The sequence below is a fragment of the Lissotriton helveticus genome, chromosome 11, assembly GCF_964261635.1.
Source record: "Lissotriton helveticus chromosome 11, aLisHel1.1, whole genome shotgun sequence".
NCBI classification, from domain to species: domain Eukaryota; kingdom Metazoa; phylum Chordata; class Amphibia; order Caudata; family Salamandridae; genus Lissotriton; species Lissotriton helveticus.
In genome coordinates this window covers 461,405,759-461,426,278 of record NC_136072.1, presented here as the reverse complement: position 1 = coordinate 461,426,278, position 20,520 = coordinate 461,405,759, and the positions used below count along the sequence as shown (strand labels likewise).

At 48.6% G+C, this 20,520-nt stretch overlaps 1 protein-coding gene across 1 annotated transcript in view; it reads right to left on the bottom strand.

Moving 5' to 3' along the window:
- Positions 1 to 20,520, bottom strand: part of GIGYF2 (GRB10 interacting GYF protein 2) — a 1,757,193-nt gene that overhangs the window by 786,896 nt on the left and 949,777 nt on the right. The window contains exon 16 of the mRNA XM_078666006.1: positions 20,141 to 20,235. Coding sequence (XP_078522132.1) covers positions 20,141 to 20,235 — 95 coding nt within the window. The remainder of the gene's footprint in view (positions 1 to 20,140; positions 20,236 to 20,520) is intronic.

The window sequence follows — 20,520 nt, the reverse complement described above, 5'->3', positions numbered from 1 at the left end:
CAAACCAGTTTTAGCCAACTTAGGTTCACTCTGCCACAGGACGCTGGTACAGGGAACCCAACCTAGGTTTCCTCTGATTGAGCTAGACTGTTCATATTTGAACAAGATTAAGGTTGATTTGAATATGAAAAGCTGCTGTCTGAAGTGGTAAAGTCAGTAATAAAAAAAAAAAAGAAAACAGACACTAATGCAGCACGGGTGACTGTCAGCAGTTTTTATAAGCATTTCACCAATCACTCATTGTGACCCCACCAGTGCAATAGGCTTGCCAAAACATGGGATTTGTACTCCCTGACCTCTAAGAGGTCTACGAAGACATGACTGCCTTACGAGGGAATACTCTCATCACTTACATAGAGCTGTATGGATGAGCTTAGAAGGAAAAACCAGTGGCAAAGCAAACAGGTTTCGTCTATGCAACATCTATTGGCTTTCTCAATCTTTCTACATGTTGCACAACAGCACGAGCTGCTGTGCAACATACCTTAAAGGAAAAAAAAAAAATCAAAGAACTATAACACAGCCAGCCCTGACCAGGTCAAGGCATTTTTTATCTGACTCATGTTGCTGAGCAACATGTAAAAAAAAAAAAAACTGCCTGGGGCGGGAAAGAAGCAACACAAGGAAGGCAGATCAGAAACACATTGGCGAGCAGGAGACAGGGTGGACTAGACACAATGGAAAGTGGCAGGGTAGATTTGAAACAGGAGAGGAGGAGGAGGATGGGGTGGGTTTAAAACCACAGCGGACGGTGGGGACAAAGGAAGGGACTGAAGGTACTTGCACTCTCTAAGAGTGCATGTGGAAACATTTTAAAAGAGTATGTGTGACGTCTGTTGGAGGGGCTGTGGGCCGGTGGGCACACTATCACATATACTACGGGACTGTCCGCTCCTGCACTCTTATTGGAGGGAGGTGATAGATGAGATTGACACTCACTTCAACACCGAACTGCCGCGCTTTCCTGCGTACATTCTTTTAGGACTCCCAAACCGCTTGATGTATCCTCTGAAATCGAGCAGGGGACGCCAGATCGCTATTGCCTTAGGCGCTGCGGTGCAAAATATCCTTACACATTAGCGAACTACCAAGCCCTCCTCCATCACAGGGTGGTTACATAGGCTGTGGTATGTGTTGGGGATGGAGAAGATGTCGCTCACTTTAGCAGGGGATATAGAGCAGTTTGACAACCTTTGGCAGCCGTTTCAGTCCCTATTGGTCAATGAATTCAGGGAAATCTCTTGTCCCAAATACCTTCGCCTCTTACGACTCACGACATCTGAGGGGACAGTCTCCTGAGTGGACCTTGGATGTGATTGGTGTCAGAGAGGGTGGCACAGCAGTACAGAACGGGGTAGATCTAAGCACTGGACAGGGGGTGGGTGGGGGAAGGGAGTTTGGGGGAGTTGGGGGTCCGGGAGGGATGGGGTTCAAGGGGGGCTCAATCTCCTTTAGCAACACTGCTTCTATTTATGTATCTTTGCTGATCGGTTCCTTTTTGATATGTCATTTGGAGAGACTTGTGACACTAAAGGCACCTCGGACCCTGGAGGTCTTGCACCTTCTATGCAATGTATATTTTGATTCTCTGTGTTGCCTCAAACATGATTTAAACATAAAAGAGTATGTGTGGCCAGTGGAAGGACACTGGTCACAGGATGCAGTACTTGGTCCATGCTCCATGGCATGGACAAAGGCTCAGAAGGCCAGTAGGAAGCTGGAGGCCAGTAGGAGCTGTTGACCACCAGGAAGCAGGAAAACAAGAGTGACATGGGACCCAAGCAATGGTCAGTAAATGTAAGTAATAGGCGGGCTCTAAGCCCTTTGTTAACATGGTTTTCATTACAAGAGATTTTGCAAGCGCTATGCAGGCAAATCCTAAAGCACAAGTTACTTACCTTCGGTAACGCTATATGTGTAAGAAACAGTAGTTCGTGTTAGATTCATTACCTTAGAATATCCCCAGGTTACAGACTGGATCCGGAAAGTTTTGCGTAGCAGTACACCTGCGCGTTGGTAGGCATCATCTGCAGCTCCGCGTCTGTCGTCGGGATGACGTCGTTGGAGCACTCAGACGCCGCTCTCGCACGCTGACGTCAGTTCTTATACACAGCTTTTCCGCGCCAGGAACGCAGAGCCATGATAAAAACCGACACTGATGCCATGAAACTAGGGCCCTCAAAGGGAAGAACCTTAACCCTAGATATTGGTTCGCAGAACGGGGAGGATGGGTGGATAGAAGGAATCTAACACTAACTACTGTTTCTTACAGATATATCGTTACCGAAGGTAAGTAACTTGTGGATCTGAAAGAAACAGGTTAGTGTTAGATTACTTACCTTAGAATAGATACCCCAGCAATACCAACCCTGGTGGTGGGTCTGCGAACCAATGATCACACCAGAAAGTCCTGGAGAACAGAACGGTAGAAAAAGCCATCTCTCCGGACTTGGCTGTCTAGGCAGTAGTGTCTAGAGAACGTATGCAGCGAGGCCCATGTAGCTGCCTGACAGATGTCCTGCAAGGGGACTCCCCGACCCAGGGCAGTAGTAGCCGCCGTGTCCGGAGTGGAATGGGCCCTCAGCCCAACAGGAGGCTCCTTTTTAGCCAAAGAGTAACATACCTTGATGCACAACACGACCCACCGATAGATGGTCCATTTGTGCACTGCCCGACCCTTCTTAGCACCCACGTAACCAACAAAGAGCTGGTCGTCCACCCGGAACGGGCGTGTGTTGTCCAGATAGAATGAGAGCCACGTTTTGGGTCCAGACGGTGGAGCCTCTCTTCCTCTTTCGAGGCATGCGGAGGCGGAAAGAAGGTGGGCAAGGTGATGGACTGCCCGATGTGGAAGGCTGCAACTACCTTGGGAAGGAAAGAGGGACGCGTTCTCAAGACAACTTTGTCCGGATGGACAGAAAGGAAAGAAGGGTTGGAAGAAAGAGCCTGGAGCTCACTCACTCTCCTGGCAGAGGTAATGACAACCAGGAAGGCAGTCTTAAGAGTGAGAAGAAGAAGAGGGCAATTGTGAAGTGGCTCTAAAGGAGCGCACATCAAATAAGTAAGAACAAGGTTCAAGTCCCACTGAGACATCACGAAAGGAACAGGAGGAAACATGCGAGTGATGCCCTTCAAGAATCTATTTACAACAGGGGACTTGAAAAGAAAAGGTTGATCAGGTAGCCTTAAAAAGGCTGAAATGGCAGAGAGGTAGCCCTTGATAGTGCCCATAGCAGAGCCCAGCTGGGCAAGAGAAAGAAGGAGGAGAACCTCCGAAAGTGGGGCAGAAAGGGGATCCACAGCCTTTGCTGTGCACCATGCCACAAATTTGTTCCACATGCAGGAGTATACCGATTTTGTGGAGGGACGCCTCGCTGGCAGAATCACATTACAGACCTCAGGAGGCAAGTCAAATGGCCTCAACTGTCGCCGCTCAATCTCCACGCATGGAGGTGGAGACTGGACAGGTTCGGTTGGAGGACCGTCCCCTGCTGCTGTGACAGAAGGTCCTCCTGAAGAGGCAACGAATCGGGGGATCGACTGACATGCTGAGTAGCTCGGGATACCAGTATCTTCGTGCCCAGTCCGGAGCCACAAGGATGACTTGAGCCCGGTTGCGCCTGTTCTTCTTCAGCACTCTGGGCAGAAGTGGTATAGGCGCAAAAGGCGTACAATAGACTGCAGCTCCACTCGCAACGAAAAGCGTCTCAAAGCGAGTGCCGCCTTGGAAATTCCAACGCGCAGAACTGATGACATTGCGCGTTCTCTTCGGTGGCAAATAGATCTAACTAAGACTCTCCCCATCGCTGAAAGAGGCCTTGCGCCACGTCAGAGTTCAGACGCCATTCGTGATCCATCATGCACCGGCGGCTGATTTCGCCCGCCCTGGCGTTCAGGGAACCTGCCAGGTGTTGAACCACCAGCATGACACCCTGGTGTTCCAGCCATTGCCAGTGGCGCAGAGCCTCCTGAAAAAGGGTCCACGACCCCACCCAGTCCTGTTTTTTGCAGTACCACATGGCGGTGGTGTTGTCCGTGAACACCTGCACTACACTTCCCCGGACAGAGGGAAGGAATGCCTCCAGTGCAAGCAGGATCGCCCGCCGCTCCAGAAGGTTAATATGGAGCCGGGACTCCGCCGGAGACCAGAGGCCTCTGATCTCCGCCTCAACCATGTGGCCCCCAGCCCAGGAGGGACGCATCCGTCACCACTACGTGCTCCGGTTGGGGTAGGGAGAGGGATCTGCCGTTGACCCAATCGCGGACTGTGAGCCACCACTGCAACTGTCTTGCAGTGCCCTCTGAGATCAGGACGTGGTCGGACAGGTTGCCCTGATGCTGGACCCACTGAAACTTCAGGTCCCACTGCAGAGCCCGCATCCGCCACCTTGCGTGATGCACCAGAAGGATGCAGGAGACCATCAGCCCCAGAAGCCGCAGCGTCAACCTGACCGAGACTCTGGATAAAGGCCGAAGGATCGGAATCAGAGCCTGAATATCCTGAACCCGCTGTTCGGGAGGATAAACCCGAAACTGCGCCGAGTCCAGAACCGCACCGATGAAGAGGAGCTTCTGAGAGGGACACAGGTGTGACTTCGGCACATTGATGGAGAACCCCAGCAGGTGCAGGAGGTCGGCCGTAGTCTGGAGGTGGCTGCCTACTGTCTGGGGCGAGCCCGCCTTCAACAACCAGTCGTCGAGATAGGGGAAGACTGATATCCCTAATCTGCGCAGATGGGCTGCGGCCACCACCATCACTTTTGTGAACATCCAAGGGGCGCTGGTAAGGCCAAAGGGGAGCACGGTAAACTGGAAGTGCTAGCAGCCTTCCGTGAACCGCATCACCACCCCATTTTGTACCCCTTTGTTCGCCATAAGTTGGCAGGGCATGCTCAGACGTGAGTCCCTTGCTCACTTTGCCACTGGATTCAAGCAAGCCGGGCTGAAGTCGGCTGAAGTGCCAGAAGCCGGTCCTCGGAAGCTTGTTTCCGGTCCAGGGAAGGCATGGCTTGGCAGTTCGGGCTGGACTGTTGCCATGAGGCACAGGGTCAGACTGATTTGCATATGGCCATGTCTGAATTGAGGTGGTGGAGAGAGCTAAAGAATGATCATGGATTAACCCAGATCAGTTGACTGGGGGTGAGTGTTTGATTTGCTCAAGCGCTCCGTCCATCATCCCCTTTGGTATCGCTTTGTTCACATTAAGTTGGCAGGGGATGCCCAGATGTGGGTCCCTTGCTCACTTTGCCACTGGATTCAAACTAGCCTGGCTGATTAGCCAGAAAACGGTCCCAGGATGCTTGTTTCCAGTCCAGGGAAGACATGGCTTGGCAGTTCGGGTTGGACTGTTCCCATGAGGCACAGGGTCAGACTGATTTGCATATGGCCATGTCTGAACTGGGGTGGTGGAGTGAGCTAAAAAACTATGATGGATTAAACCCAGATCTGTTGACTGGGTGTGAGTGTTTGATTGGTTCAGATGCTCCGTCCATCACCACCCCCTTTTGCACCACGCCGGTGGGCCGGCAGGACGGGGATGTGAAAATATGCGTCCTGCAAGTCCAACACTACCATCCAGTCTTCTGGGTCTAGAGCAGCTAAGACCTGAGCCAAAGTCAGCATCTTGAACTTCTCCTTCCGGAGGAAGCCATTGACGTTCCGCAGGTCCAAAATAGGGCGTAGGCCCCCTTTGCCCTTCTTGGGAACCAGGAAGTAGTGGGAGTAACAACCACACCCACTTCTGGCCCAGGAATGCGCTTGATGGCTCCCTTGGCCAAGAGGGCCGTAACTTCCTCTTGCAGAAGTTCCAAATGATCCCTCAACACGCGGTGGTTCTGCGGTGGCATGGCTGGAGGGGTCACCTTGAAGGGGAGGGAGTAGCCCCTTCGGACGATTTGCAGCACCCACCTGTCCGATGTGATGGAGCGCCAGTGGAGGAGGTGATTGCGAACCCTGGCCCCCACTGGTGTCGAATGGGCCTGAAAGTTCGGACTAGGAAGGCTTTGAGGCGGATGCCGCTATCCCCTGACACCGCCACGGTTGTTACCCCGTCCGCCGCCGGGTTGGATGTTAGTCTGCGGCCTGTGGCTGGCAGGATGTGAGGGGGCGTCCCTTCCTTGGCCACGAAAGGAGTGAAAGGCAGAAGTTTGCTGGTGTGGCCCGACAGGCCCATGGACTTGGCCGTAGCCCTGGAGTCCTTGAAACGCTCAAGCGCACTGTCTGCCTTGTCGCTGTGGAAAAGTAAATTTTGTCATGTTCTGTGTCCCTACGCCTCATCCATCATATGTTATGTGTGCATGACCAATATGCATATGTTATTCCCCATGTCTAATTAATGACGCAATTACAGTTGTGTCCACCTCTTGTATGCCAGTTTCCAGTCCTCGTGAATACTACGAATATTAGGCCTATGTAAAGCTACGTTGCCACGTTTCCCAGTGTGCACGTTATTTCATTATAAAGTCCCTGTTTCTAGGCCTCAAAAGGGCCTGGACATCAGATTCAGCTCCTGTCTCCTGAAGCCTCGCTGAGGAGCGATACAGCCCCCACCTGTATCCTCGACCCTTCACTTACTTCCTGCCTCGCAGTGCCCGGTGCAGCTTGGCTCTGCCTCTGAGTCTGCCAAAAGTATGTTATAGTTCCAGTTATCAGTTCAGTCCTCCTTCTTTGCATTCCTAAGCTACTGAACTGCATCAATAGTTTCCGTCATTGTCTAGCCTTCTCGTCTCCACGTTAGAGAAATACTGCATTTAATGGTCATTTAATATTCTTCATCACGCACTACATGTAGAATAATGCATGGTCCAGTCTTAGAATCAAGTTAGCCTTTCCCCTCATGACTTCTAGTTTATATCAACATGTTCTCTAAACATCAGATACTAGATAGGGTTTAGGTACATGTCGCTCCGACCCTCCAGACTTTAGTCTCTGCTCCTAGCACAGAGTTCATAGCCCCCAGCTTCTCCTAGTAACACGTCATTGTCAGTTTGCGCGCACCACCAGGTTAGAGGTCCCGGCTCCTTAGGTAGCCCCCTCCAATGTTTCCGCCCCATTCATGACATATTCTGTTACGTCTGCACCACATGTCTATGTATACGCCCAGTTACACCTACTTTTACTCTTATCTTTCGCGACTGCTACGCGTCACGCCTTCTGCTCCACCCACTGCTACGCCTACTGCAATGTAATGCTATGTGTTTGCGTTATGTATATAAGTTCATGTATTGTTATTAAAAGCTAGCGCGCTCATCCCAGACCCAGCCCCGGCAGCTGCCGGGCCACTCTAGCCCTGCCATCCTGTTCCTATGCAGGTCGTCCTGTTCCTGTCCTTATGCTGTAATAAACCTGCAAAAACTCCTACTACCTCGAATCTTGACTCTTATTTATTGAGCTATCTGTTATGATATATGCCTAGTCAAAAATAGGGTATTATTTATTTATTTACCACATAATGGCGCCCGAATAGGGACTTGCCCTTTCCCCACGCGTCGGTGAAGCCACGCCGACCCCCTGACCCTCTGCAGTCGTGACGGAACCATACTGGCCAAGTGCAGATATTTCTGCTTCAAGTATCCCTCAGGCCCACGGAGGAGACGGAGGAGGCGGTCCAGCATCCAAACGAGACGGTGGAGGAACGCGGCGAGTCCCGACCAGAGCCCAAGCCGAGAGTCCAAGGTCCGAGGTATCCGGAGGCCCACCCGTAACTGAAGTCCGAAGTCCGAAGTTTCGTCGTCATCAGTCCAGTCCAGCCCGAGGCCTTCCGTTCCGTGCTGCCCGGTGAGTACCATTGCTGGGGTAGTATCTAGACAGGCCCAATCTAAATTGACTCCTGGTCCGTGGGTTGGTGGTACCCAGACTCACAAACGAAGTGTTCACCTAGGTGGATACGGGTCTTGATGCGTCCCTTTATGGGACCGGTATGTTCCGTACTGTTACAGCAGTGCATCCAGTAATTCTAGTCTGTTCCGTTCTCGAGAAAATTCTTGTATTTCTGTTCTCAGTATTCCAGGTAATATTCTGTTCGAACTGTTATGTTATAATATTGTTTAATGTATTTTCAATGTCGTGGTATGCCTGAATTGTTTTCCCAATTGTTATTGTTCTTTGTGTATTGTATTGTGTTCCGATTCAAGTTTACAATGCCGCTCTTTTCCAAGTTACGTCAGTTAAAAACTAGAAAGGGTTTATTAGAAGAAGCAGTTCCTGTTCCGCCGAGGGACAGTCCAGGTCATTTTATGTATCAGAAACATGGCATAAGCGCCATATTGTATCTAGATTTATGGGTAGATTATACCAAACAGTTAGAAGAAAAGTATAGATGGCCCGTATCGGGTACATGGGATGCCGAATGTATCATGCGAGTAGAAGAAGCATTATGGAAAAAGAAAGCCAGACAGTCACAGAAAGATGCCATCGAGTTATGGCGTAAAGAAGCGCATAGAAGAACCGAAAAGGAAGTCAGAAAGTCAGAGTTAAGTAGAGAATCCCAAGAACGAGCCCAAGGAAGAGAATTAATCGAGATAGGTGAACAAGTCAAAGCCGAACAGTCAGACAGACAGAGGCATGCCCTTATTAAGGGTATGTATCCTCTTCTTGCCGAGGGCTTGCCAAAAGCGACCCCAGAGGCATCCAGTAATTTCCCGCCACCATTAGTTCCGACCAAGCTACGTCACAAACAGACCGCAGCTGATATTTTTATTTCGTCCTATTTGGACGACACAGTCCCAGAATATGCAAATCCTGTTCGCGCTCCGCCAGTCCCTGTAAATCAGGCACTTCCCGCTCTTCCAGACACCGGAGTACCTGCTACGGTACCCCCGGTCCAGCCAGCCTTTCAACTTCCCGTTCCGCCACGAAGAATGTCCGTCGATGATTCTAGTTTAGGGGCCGCAGGAGGAGGTCCTCCTCAAACCCCGCCGCCACACAAGCGTTTAACGTTAGCCGAATTACATGCACAAGCATCACAGCGTACGCCTAGGTATCAGTCTGTTGCAGAAATAAGAAAATCCCTTGCCGAATGTTGCTATGATCCAGTCCCAGGCGAGGATAATATGGTTTTATATTCATTCCGCGTAAGAAAGGTGGCCGAGTATCTAGTCACTTTACCGAATATGAAAGAAGATCTAGACAGAATATATCGTTTCATCCGTACAGGGGATGATCCAGAAAGTATTAGCGAGACTATGTCTCAAAGGAAGGCCGAGATCCAGCTCATGATATTAAAGTTCCTGATCAATTGTCTAATAAGAGAACAAGATTACCCGTCTAAAGATTCCGCCGAAATGAGAATCCTGACAAGGTGGAGTGATAATATAGCCGAGGGTAAGCACAAGACCGTCGGTGCCATGGAGAGTATGTACAAGAAAATCCGTAAAGAGATAATAAAGATACACGAACAGCGTAAAGCAGCACAAGTAAGCGAGAAAGAAAGTATCTCTGATCCCGAAGAAGAAGAGGACGAGAATCCCGCCAGAATAGCGTATGTAGGAAAATCTAGATTTCCAGATCGCCATTTACGCCTAGAACCCAAGTCTATTTTCCATCATTCAGTACCAGAACAAGGTTCTCTAGAACAAGTGTTCCAAGCTACCGATCACATTCTGAAATCACGAATCGGTTACAGTGAATTAAGTACCATGCATGAACAGGAACTAGCCCGATCAGCAGTCCGATGGATTACTGATTCTACCACTTTTCCAGACGAAATAGTGGCACAAATGTTTCTGAAATTGCCCCCAGCCGAGCAGCGACTGGTGGGTATGTATATGATTCAGCACCTCATTACTCTGTATGAGGGTCAGCACTCTGATCCAGGTCCGTTACATGATATCCTGAACGAATTACTCCAGTACAGATGGAGAGGTCTAGGTACCGATTTAATTAGTGTCATTCTAGAACAGCGTCACAAATATAGAACGTTTTTGAACCCGCATTTTGTTCATGTCTCACCCCCAGAAAGTAAATCATTCTACATAGACAGACAGAATCCGTTACGAGAAGTCCACCCAGTAAAAGGAACGGGTGGCGAAATGCAACGAGTGTTTGTATACACTCCAATCACAAAGATGGAACTTCTCGAGATGAAGAAATTAATTCCTTGTCATGACAAAGATCCAGCAGGGTTCCATAGAGAATTAAAAGACATGCTCCGTATGGGAGAATACACTTACCCAGATATCATTAAAATGTTAAAGGTTCTGCTACCCGCAGGGGTGTATGAAAAGCTAAAGGAAAAAGAATGGGAGGTGGGAGAGAAAAAGATCGATTGGGCAGTTCTAGAAGCTGAAGACAAGGCACGAGTACCAGGTACCGGTCTTGGAGATAAATGTAAAGAATTACCAGAATTATTGATTCAAGTTTTACCCAGATTATTGACAACCAGAAAGGAAGACTGGGATGCAATCTCAGCCTGTAAACAGAAACAAGATGAAGATATTAGTGATTTTTATTCTAGATTTGAAAAATGTTTTAGTATTAACAGTGGTCTCAAGACAAGTAGTGAGTCATACCCTCACCTCTTCGTTACTAAATTAGTCGAGAATTCAAGTCCACAAATTAAAAATCGAGTTCTGAAAGTCGAAAGCACCTGGCAAGCTAATACTCCGTCCCAGATGCTCCAGATGCTCCAGTACCACCAGAATAGAATCAGAGAAGAGCAAGAACACGAGAGAAAACGTATGAAAGACACGAAAATGAAAGTGCTAGTTGCACAATCTGTTCCTCAAGACAGTCAGAAGAGGGGTCCGAATCAAGCCAGTCATCCTGCAGCTCCCGTTAAAGGGAACTGCAATTATTGTAAACAGCCAGGTCATTTTATAAACGAGTGTGCAGTCCTGAAACACAACATAGCTACTGGTAAGACTAAAGAAAGACCACGTCCGCCTAGACAAGAACAAGTTTCACAGATTCCTCAGCCGCAGAATGCACAACAGACAGTTACAGCACCGCAGCCTATTGCTGCAACACAGCATGTTACATCGCAGATGTACCAGTATGCACAGTCTGAGTATCCAGAGTACCAGCCATATTCATGAAACAGCCTAGAGAGGGAGGTAGGCTTGCCTCTCATCGAGATACCTGTAGATCAAGAAGGTCCCTATGTTCACAGTCAAGTACTAGGGAAAGACAGAAAGTTTTTGATCGATACAGGGGCAAGTAGGACCACAATTAGTCACGCCGAAGTTCCAGGGGCTCCGCTCTCAGGCTCAAGAAATGTTTCCCTTGGATTTTCAGGAAAGCCTATCGTTAACGAGATATCAAAGCCAGTTACTCTAGAAGTAGGTCCATTGTCCCGTACTACTGATCTGTTACTTACTAAATCATGTCCAGAAAACCTATTCGGCATTAAGACACTGAAAGAATTAGGTGCAGTTATATGCTGTTCCCCAGAGGGAATACGTCTGTTCCTACGTGACTTTAAGGGTCACTATGTATTACGAGATTTTGATTCCAGACTGTCTAATGTTCCGCAGCATCTATGGGCACAAGGTCCAACTGATGTAGGTTACATGCAAATCACACCCTATCGTGTGACTCTCAAACCAGGTGTAGTGTTACCCCGAATCAGACAGTACAGATTGCCACCTGAGGCTGTAGCAGCCTTATCCAAAATTATTGACGAGCTCATTGTTCAAGGAGTAGTTGTAGAAACTGACTCCAATGTATGTAATTCTCCGATCATTCCAGTCATGAAACGTACTGATCCAAATGCACCCCCAGTATATCGATTAGTGATTGATTTACGAGAGCTTAACAAATGTATTATTCCGCAGTACCCAGTTGTCCCAGATATCTCTTCCCTATTGACAGCTATTGATTCCGAAGCCATGTTCTTCACTGTCATAGACCTTAAGAATGCATTTTTTAGTGTTCCCATTCATCCAGACAGCCAGTTTCTTTTCGGATTTTGTTTAAATGGAAGGAGCTATATGTTCACACGCGCTCCTCAAGGTTTCACAGAAAGCCCTAGTATTTACAGTCAAGCACTTAAGAGACAACTAGACAACATCCACATGCCAACTGACACTGCCCTGCTCAAGTATGTCGATGATCTACTGATCACAGCCCGTTCTGAACGTGCATGCGAGCGAGCATCACTGACAGTTCTGTATTTCCTAGCCGAGATGGGGCACAAGGTGTCCCCTTCGAAGCTTCAATTCTGTGTCCAGCAAGTGGTATACTTAGGACACTTGCTGTCCAAGAGGGGTAGGCAGTTGACACCCGACCGTATCCAGTTAATAGCGAGTCTTCCCCAGCCCAGAACCCAGAAGGAGGTACGTGCCTTTATCGGCCTTACTTCTTATTGCAGACAATGGATTCCTCAGTATGCATTTCTAGCCAAGCCACTGATACAGTTAACGACACAGGAGGCAGCCGTATCGACTGTTCTCCCTTGGACATCTGAACATACACTTAGTTTCAACGAGTTAAAGAAAGCTTTATGCCAAGCTCCAGTTCTAGCTACACCGAACTACAGTAAGCCTTTTACACTTTTCGTTACTGAACGTGAAGGTACAGCATTATCTGTTCTCACACAAGATCAAGCAGGACAATACAAGCCCTGTGCTTATTTTTCGAGCACATTAGATCCAGTCGCCCAGCGTTGCCTGCGTGCCTCAAGTCAGTTGCAGCCACAGCCCTAGCTATCAGACAAAGTGATTCCATAGTTCTAGGACACTCCCTGACAGTACAAGTTCCACACTCCGTAGAAGTTCTTTTAAACCGAACACAAACACAGCACTTGACAATTGCACGTTTAACAGGTTATGAATTGACACTGTTTCAGCCACACATAGAAATTAGACGCTGCAACGTCCTGAATCCTGCTACATTGTTACCATCAGTTAATTCAAATTCTGCCACACATGATTGTGTGGAAGTAGTCAACATTACGACAAAGCCAAGACCTGACAGACATTCCGTTACCAGATCCTGACCTGACACTTTATGTGGATGGTTCATGTATGAGAACTAGTACAGGAGAATTAGTCGCCGCGTATGCAGTGACTACTGACACTGAAGTTATTGAAACACACCGTATTGATACCCTGTCCGCTCAAGCAGCAGAGCTAGTTGCTCTGACACAAGCCTGTATACACGCCAAGAACCTGAAAGTTAATGTTTACACAGATTCACGTTACGCATTTGGAGTTGTACACGACTTCGGAGTGCTCTGGCAGGAGAGAGGTTTCATGACTTCTCATGGAACCAAGATTCAGCATGGTCTCCTTATCCAAGCTCTGTTAGATGCCATACATTTACCGACATCTATCGCTATCATGAAGTGCAAAGCACATACGAAAGTTACTGACATTATTTCCCAAGGTAATGATCTAGCAGACCGCACAGCCAAGCTTACAGCACAGACTCCAGACATTCCAGTTAACCTGACACATGCTCCAGATACGATTACATGTATGACAGTTAAGGACCCTACACAAGATGTCATAGATATCCAGTTACATGCTACTCCCGATGAAATCAAGAAATGGTCCGAACAAGGAGGGGTCCAGACAGATCAAGGATGGTTAACAAAGGGTAGAGCCACATGGTTTCTCCCCGACTCTATGGTTCAAGTCATTATTAATACCGCACATAGTCCAGCACATTTAGGAGAAAAAGCTATGTTAGACAGTATCCAGAACATTTGGTTCAACAAACATTTACGAGCTGCAGCCAAGCAGAAAGTCCGTACCTGTATGATATGTTGTCAGTTTAATCCAGGTAAAAGTGTCCCGGTGGAACAAGGTGGTTTCCAGCCCCCTGACCACCCTTTTGAAGTCCTCCAGATGGATTATATTCAGATGGAGCGATGTCGAGGTTTCAAGTATGTCCTTGTAGTTGTATGCGCTTTGTCCAGATGGACAGAAGCATATCCAGTCCCAGATTACACAGCCGCGACCACTGCCAAACAGTTGGTTCGTGAATTCTTCCCTCGATATGGACTCCCTAGAGTCGTATATTCTGATAACGGTCAGCCATTCTCATCTGAACTCATGAAGCACGTTTCCCTGTTATTAGGGTACCAGTGGAAGTTTCATTGTGTACGCCATCCTGAAGCAGCCGGTCTAGTGGAGAGACATAATCAGACCCTGAAAATCCGCATTGCAAAAGTCTGTAAAGAAAAGGGTGTGGACTGGCTAGTAGCTCTGCCAGTCGCTTTGTTTTATATGCGCATGGTCGCACATTCCAGATCAGGTCTGTCCCCGTATGAGGTCGTATTCGGCCGCCCCCCTAACATGTGGGGTACTCCTAGACCCCGAAGTATTACCGATGTTTCATGTAATATGCTGACAGATTACCTAGCTTCCTTGATGTCTGCCCTCAACTCATGTCGTTCACAGGTTGCCGCCGCATTTCCAGACAATACCGAGGTGGCACCGCATGAAATCGTTCCAGGTTCGCTGGTGATGATCCGAAACTTTGACAGATCAAGTCCGCTGGAACCTCGTTGGAAGGAGCCACGTCAGGTCCTCTTGACCACCCGTACTGCCGTCAAGCTGGAAGGCAGGAAGGGGTGGGTCCACCTTTCTCATGTAAAACTTTTCAATGGACTGAAACCCGTTTCTAAAAACATTTCCAAGGATTCCCAGGATTTTAAAGACTGCCAAACTATTGCTCTTAAGGACTGTCCCGCAAAAGACATTGCTACAACCCCTTCCCTGTTAGAGAATACTCCGCAGCAGGAGTATAAGTTAAAGCTCCGGTCTAGTAAAATAAGTCAGTCAGTTTGATTGTATAAGTCCTCCCCTAGGTGAAACGGTTAGACTGTTTCTGACATGTATAAAATAGGCCCCCATAGTGAGAGAGTCAGTCAAAGCTCAATTCAATGTATCGTTTTTCTAAGTTTCATATTATTCATCAGCATTATGATTTCCTGCACCAGCTATGCATTTTTCCTGTATTTTCCAGTTCTTCATGTAAATAAGTCTGCTAATGCTACAGTAGAGCACACGTTTAGTGATCTGCCTCCTCATGAACTCTCCTACCGCCTTGCTATGCGTAACAATTCATTTATCCGTATGTTACATTATTCACACCAGACCAGCAATGCCACTAATTGTTGGGTGTGTGGTCGACTCCCCCCTTTCCAGACCCCGAAGGGAGTTCTGCCACTTTTTCCTTATCCATTCACACATAATGGTTCGTGTGGAGCATGGTCCACCTTAACGTCATCCTCAACAGATATGTCTTTTCTTAACAGTACATGTTTCCCAGACAAGCAAGGTTTCCCCCACAGAACAGGTTTAGACCTAGAAAATGAAGTGTATAATTTAGGTAATTATTCGTCGAATTTTATGGTCCTGAATGTTCAGTCTGATACTACTCCAGACTCACCTGCTATTTCAGTACTACCAGTCAAAGGCGAATTATGTGTCCGAAATAAGGGTTCTGTACATGTAGGACATAGTGATTGTACTACTATTATCAAGTATAGTGACAGTGGGAAATCTAATTTTAAAGCTTCACGTCATTCTTATTTTGTTTGTGGTCAAACTGCATATGTTCATCTGCCCCCCGATTGGGAGGGAACCTGTTACATTGCCTTCCTACTGCCACCTGTTTTTCTAGCCCCACCCGATTACCATAGGAATTCCTTCCTAGTACACACTAGACACAAGAGAAACCTCCCGATTGTCGATTATACTGAAACTGCCGCAGAGCAATTCATTGATATAGATAAAGGTGTGTTCCCTTATTTAGGTACAGTTGTAAACAGTAAGCTAATCCGTAGGTTAACAAGAACCCTTGAAGCAGTAGTAAATGAGACTGCCTCCGCTCTAGGTAACTTAACCGAAGAGCAATCCTTTATGAGAATTGTTGTGCTCCAGAATCGTCTCGTCCTTGACGTCATACTGGCCGATAGGGGCGGGGCCTGTAGAGTTCTCGGATCTAGTTGCTGCATTTTCATTCCAAATAACGCGCCGTCTGTTTATTCAGCTATAACCAGACTTCATAAAATTGCCCATCTGTTACACCAAAATCCAGGCACCTGGACATGGTCCGGTTGGTTCTGGAATATAATTTCCGCATGGGGATGGAAAGTCCTGTCCTTTCTAGGTATTGCAGTAGCGATCATATTTAGCTGCTGCCTCTGTATACAATGTGGCCCTGCGATTTGCGGCATTTGTGCTACCTCTTGTATTCCTAGTCCCAAGCCCCGTTCTAAATCCCGTTCCAAGACAATTCGAGATGAACAAATGGTACTGTATGAAATGATAGATGGTATCATGAATATTGATGTTTCCTGATGGAAACGTAGTGACAAGGAGGGAATGTGGAAAAGTAAATTTTGTCATGTTCTGTGTCCCTACGCCTCATCCATCATATGTTATGTGTGCATGACCAATATGCATATGTTATTCCCCATGTCTAATTAATGACGCAATTACAGTTGTGTCCACCTCTTGTATGCCAGTTTCCAGTCCTCGTGAATACTACGAATATTAGGCCTATGTAAAGCTACGTTGCCACGTTTCCCAGTGTGCACGTTATTTCATTATAAAGTCCCCGTTTCTAGGCCTCAAAAGGGCCTGGACATCAGATTCAGCTCCTGTCTCCTGAAGCCTCGCTGAGGAGCGATACAGCCCCCACCTGTATCCTCGACCCTTCACTTACTTCCTGCCTCGCAGTGCCCGGTGCAGCTTGGCTCTGCCTCTGAGTCTGCCAAAAGTATGTTATAGTTCCAGTTATCAGTTCAGTCCTCCTTCTTTGCATTCCTAAGCTACTGAACTGCATCAATAGTTTCCGTCATTGTCTAGCCTTCTCGTCTCCACTTTAGAGAAATACTGCATTTAATGGTCATTTAATATTCTTCATCACGCACTACATGTAGAATAATGCATGGTCCAGTCTTAGAATCAAGTTAGCCTTTCCCCTCATGACTTCTAGTTTATATCAACATGTTCTCTAAACATCAGATACTAGATAGGGTTTAGGTACATGTCGCTCTGACCCTTCAGACTTTAGTCTCTGCTCCTAGCACAGAGTTCATAGCCCCCAGCTTCTCCTAGTAACACGTCATTGTCAGTTTGCGCGCACCACCAGGTTAGAGGTCCCGGCTCCTTAGGTAGCCCCCTCCAATGTTTCCGCCCCATTCATGACATATTCTGTTACGTCTGCACCACATGTCTATGTATACGCCCAGTTACACCTACTTTTACTCTTATCTTTCGCGACTGCTACGCGTCACGCCTTCTGCTCCACCCACTGCTACGCCTACTGCAATGTAATGCTATGTGTTTGCGTTATGTATATAAGTTCATGTATTGTTATTAAAAGCTAGCGCGCTCATCCCAGACCCAGCCCCGGCAGCTGCCGGGCCACTCTAGCCCTGCCATCCTGTTCCTATGCAGGTCGTCCTGTTCCTGTCCTTATGCTGTAATAAACCTGCAAAAACTCCTACTACCTCGAATCTTGACTCTTATTTATTGAGCTATCTGTTATGATATATGCCTAGTCAAAAATAGGGTATTATTTATTTATTTACCACATCGCCAAAAAGGTGACGGCCATCAAACGGCATGTCCATGAGGGAATTCTGGACATCAGCCGAAAAGTTGGCGGACCTCAGCCAGGCGTGGCGGCGAACCGCTACCGTCGTGAGAATCGCCCTGCCCAGCTAGTCCGTGGTATCCAGCCCACAACGGATAGAATACCGTGCTGCATCCCACCCTTCCGCAAGAGCTTGAGCGAGTTTGACCCGGGCCTCCTCCGGGCAAGATGGCAGCACGTCCACGACCGTGTCCCACAGAGAGTGGGTGTAACGGCCCAAAAGGCAAGCGGTGTTGACCGACCGCAACCCCAAACTAAGTGAGGAGAACAGCTTCTTACCGAACTACTCATACCTTTTGGATTCCCGATTAGGTGGTGCAGTCGGGAATGCGGTCTCTCGGGGGTGGGGTGGGTGGACAGGAAGCTAGGGTCGCCCGGGGACGGGCGGTGGCACCTGGCCACATTCCGATCTACAGGGGGACCTGTAGCGGGCCTGGACCAAGTGCCCAACAGAACATCAGTAAGGGTCTCATTAAACGGCAGTAGAGGCTCCGAAGACCTTGCCTGCAGTTTAAGGACCTCGGTGAGGAGGTTAGTCCTCACGGCCGCGACGTTGAGCTCAAGACCCAAGGCCTTGGCTGCCCTCATCAGCACCAGGCTGTAAGCAGCCCCCTCCTCTGTAGCCACGGTAGGAGGGGAGACAAAGCCAGTGTCGGGCGAAGTGTCCAAACCACTGGCCTCCCATAGATCCACTGCCCAGTCCTGAAACGACTGGCACTCTCGTGCCAGAGGGTTCTCAGGCCCCTCCCAGTCCCCCTCGCCTCCCATCTCCTGATAGTCAGGTTAAAAGGATGGGGCCAGATCATAGAAGAATTGCTCTTCTCTAAGCAGCGAGTGCGGCGCCGATTGACGCTGATCCGACGCCGGATCCGGACCGAGGGAGGGGCTGGGACGGCGACGGGGGTGACACCCTGGGGGTCGACGCCAGCGGAGGGGCCGTAAGGTAGACCAGCGGGCGAACAGGATCCAAACCCGGATCTGGTGGGGCCCTGCAGCATCGGGAGCAGAGTCGTCGACGGCGCCAGGGCCGAAGCACCCGACGGCGCCGGGGCCAAAACCCCCGGCCCACTTGGGGTCCCAGTTGGGGCCGCGGGGCCCGAAAGCGGCACAGCGGGACCAGACGGAGGAGAGAGCGACCTCATGGCCATGAGGAAGGCATCTATCTTCTCCAGCGTCGCGTTCAGCCCAGGGACCGGCGGGTATGGAGCTGGCAGCGGAGCCGCGTGGGCAGTGTCACCCGAACCCCCGTCCGCATCGCTCGAGCGTTGGGGGTCGGAAGAGCGATGTCGTCTCTTCGACTTCTTGTGCCTCTTACCTGAGGACTTGGAGCCCGACGAATGGTGTCGACTCGCCGAGGTTCGATGACCGGTCCTTCGACCTCCTCCTTCGACCTCCTCCTCGACCTGGACCGTGAACGGCACGGGGCCGAATGCCGGAGCTCGAGGCGCTTACGGGACCGCTCCCGCCTAGCCTTCGACGTCAAGGCCCGGCAGTCGGGGCACGACTTTTCGCCATGGTCAGCCCCAAGGCAATACAGGCACCGGCGGTGGGGGTCGGTAACAGACATCAGTCGGTTGCAATCGAGCACAGGGCTTGAACCTGGGCATCCCTACCGGCACCAATAGTCTTTACGACTCGGAACAGGATCAAAAAGATCGAAAAAGTCAGTCAAAAAGTGACTAAGGAGTACTGCTTTTTCCGGATCTGCGCTTGCTGGCGTGGAAAAAGAACTGACGTCAGCGCGCGAGGGCGGCGTCTGAGTGCTCCGACGACGTCTTCCAGGCGCCAACAACGCCGCCGACTGACGCGGAGCCGCAGACGACTCCTACCGACACGCAGGGGTACTGCTACGCAAAACTTTCCGGATCCAGTCTGACGCCTAGGGATATTCTAAGGTAAGGAATCTAACATTAACCCGTTTCTTTCAGATAAGGAATGCAGGGGCTCTGGCAAATAGTGGGGGAAAAGAGGAATACCTCACTAACTCACTGGCATAAAGAGAGCTCAGTCCTACACCTTGTCTTTGAGAAAAGTATCTTCCTTGCTCACTTCTTCCTGGTGATGTAAGAAATTATACATGTTGATTGAGAATGATGCACTCTTACTCTGCATGCAAGCCAGGCGGGTAGCAAACAGAGCAAAGTAATGTAACAGGTGACGACTAATCTCTAAGAACTCAATACATAGGTTATGCAGCTCAGCTGCTCCAAATGGCTCCGGGCATGAAAAGCATTGGCTGAATGAATTAGCAGAGCACTTTGATTTAAGCTATCTGAGCTAAAAGGTAAGAGTGTATGAAGAGAAACATCAAAACCCAAAAAAGGACGTGGAAATAAATTTCTTACAGGAATTTGCCAAGCACTAGACAGTTCGGTCTATTAACAACAATGGATGCGTAAAAAGGGTACAGGTGTGGCAAAAAGGGTACAGGTGTGGCCATTCATAAAAATTGGCTTGAAGCATGCCATATGGCTTATCCATATTCAAGTTATATCGTCAAAGAACAATAACCATAATCTTTGTGACCTCATAATGTAGCTTGAAATTGAAACTCTGCGTATCTACAGTTACAACCCACACTGCTTACTGTAATATGAACTGCTGGTATTGGAGGTGGTGCAGATGGTAGAGTGTGGAGATCTCCTGCTGGCGGCTCCGCCTCTCCAGATCCAGTTCTCCCTGCTGATGTAAGTAAAATAGATTAAACCTACTATACAAAAGTTCAAACTAAGTCAAAAATATTTAAAAGTACACAATACAAATCTGAACAGACTGCAGATATAACTTTTCATTTTGCTCATAAACAGCTCAAATTCATTGATGCCAAATGCATATCTTCCCTCGTTCCCCAGGTTGAGACTGCCAGGTATATTCTAAACTGACCACAACCTGTCAAATGCTGCATCAAGGATGGTTTGCTACATACAATTACACCAAATAACAAAATCCCCCTACTAGGATGAGCCA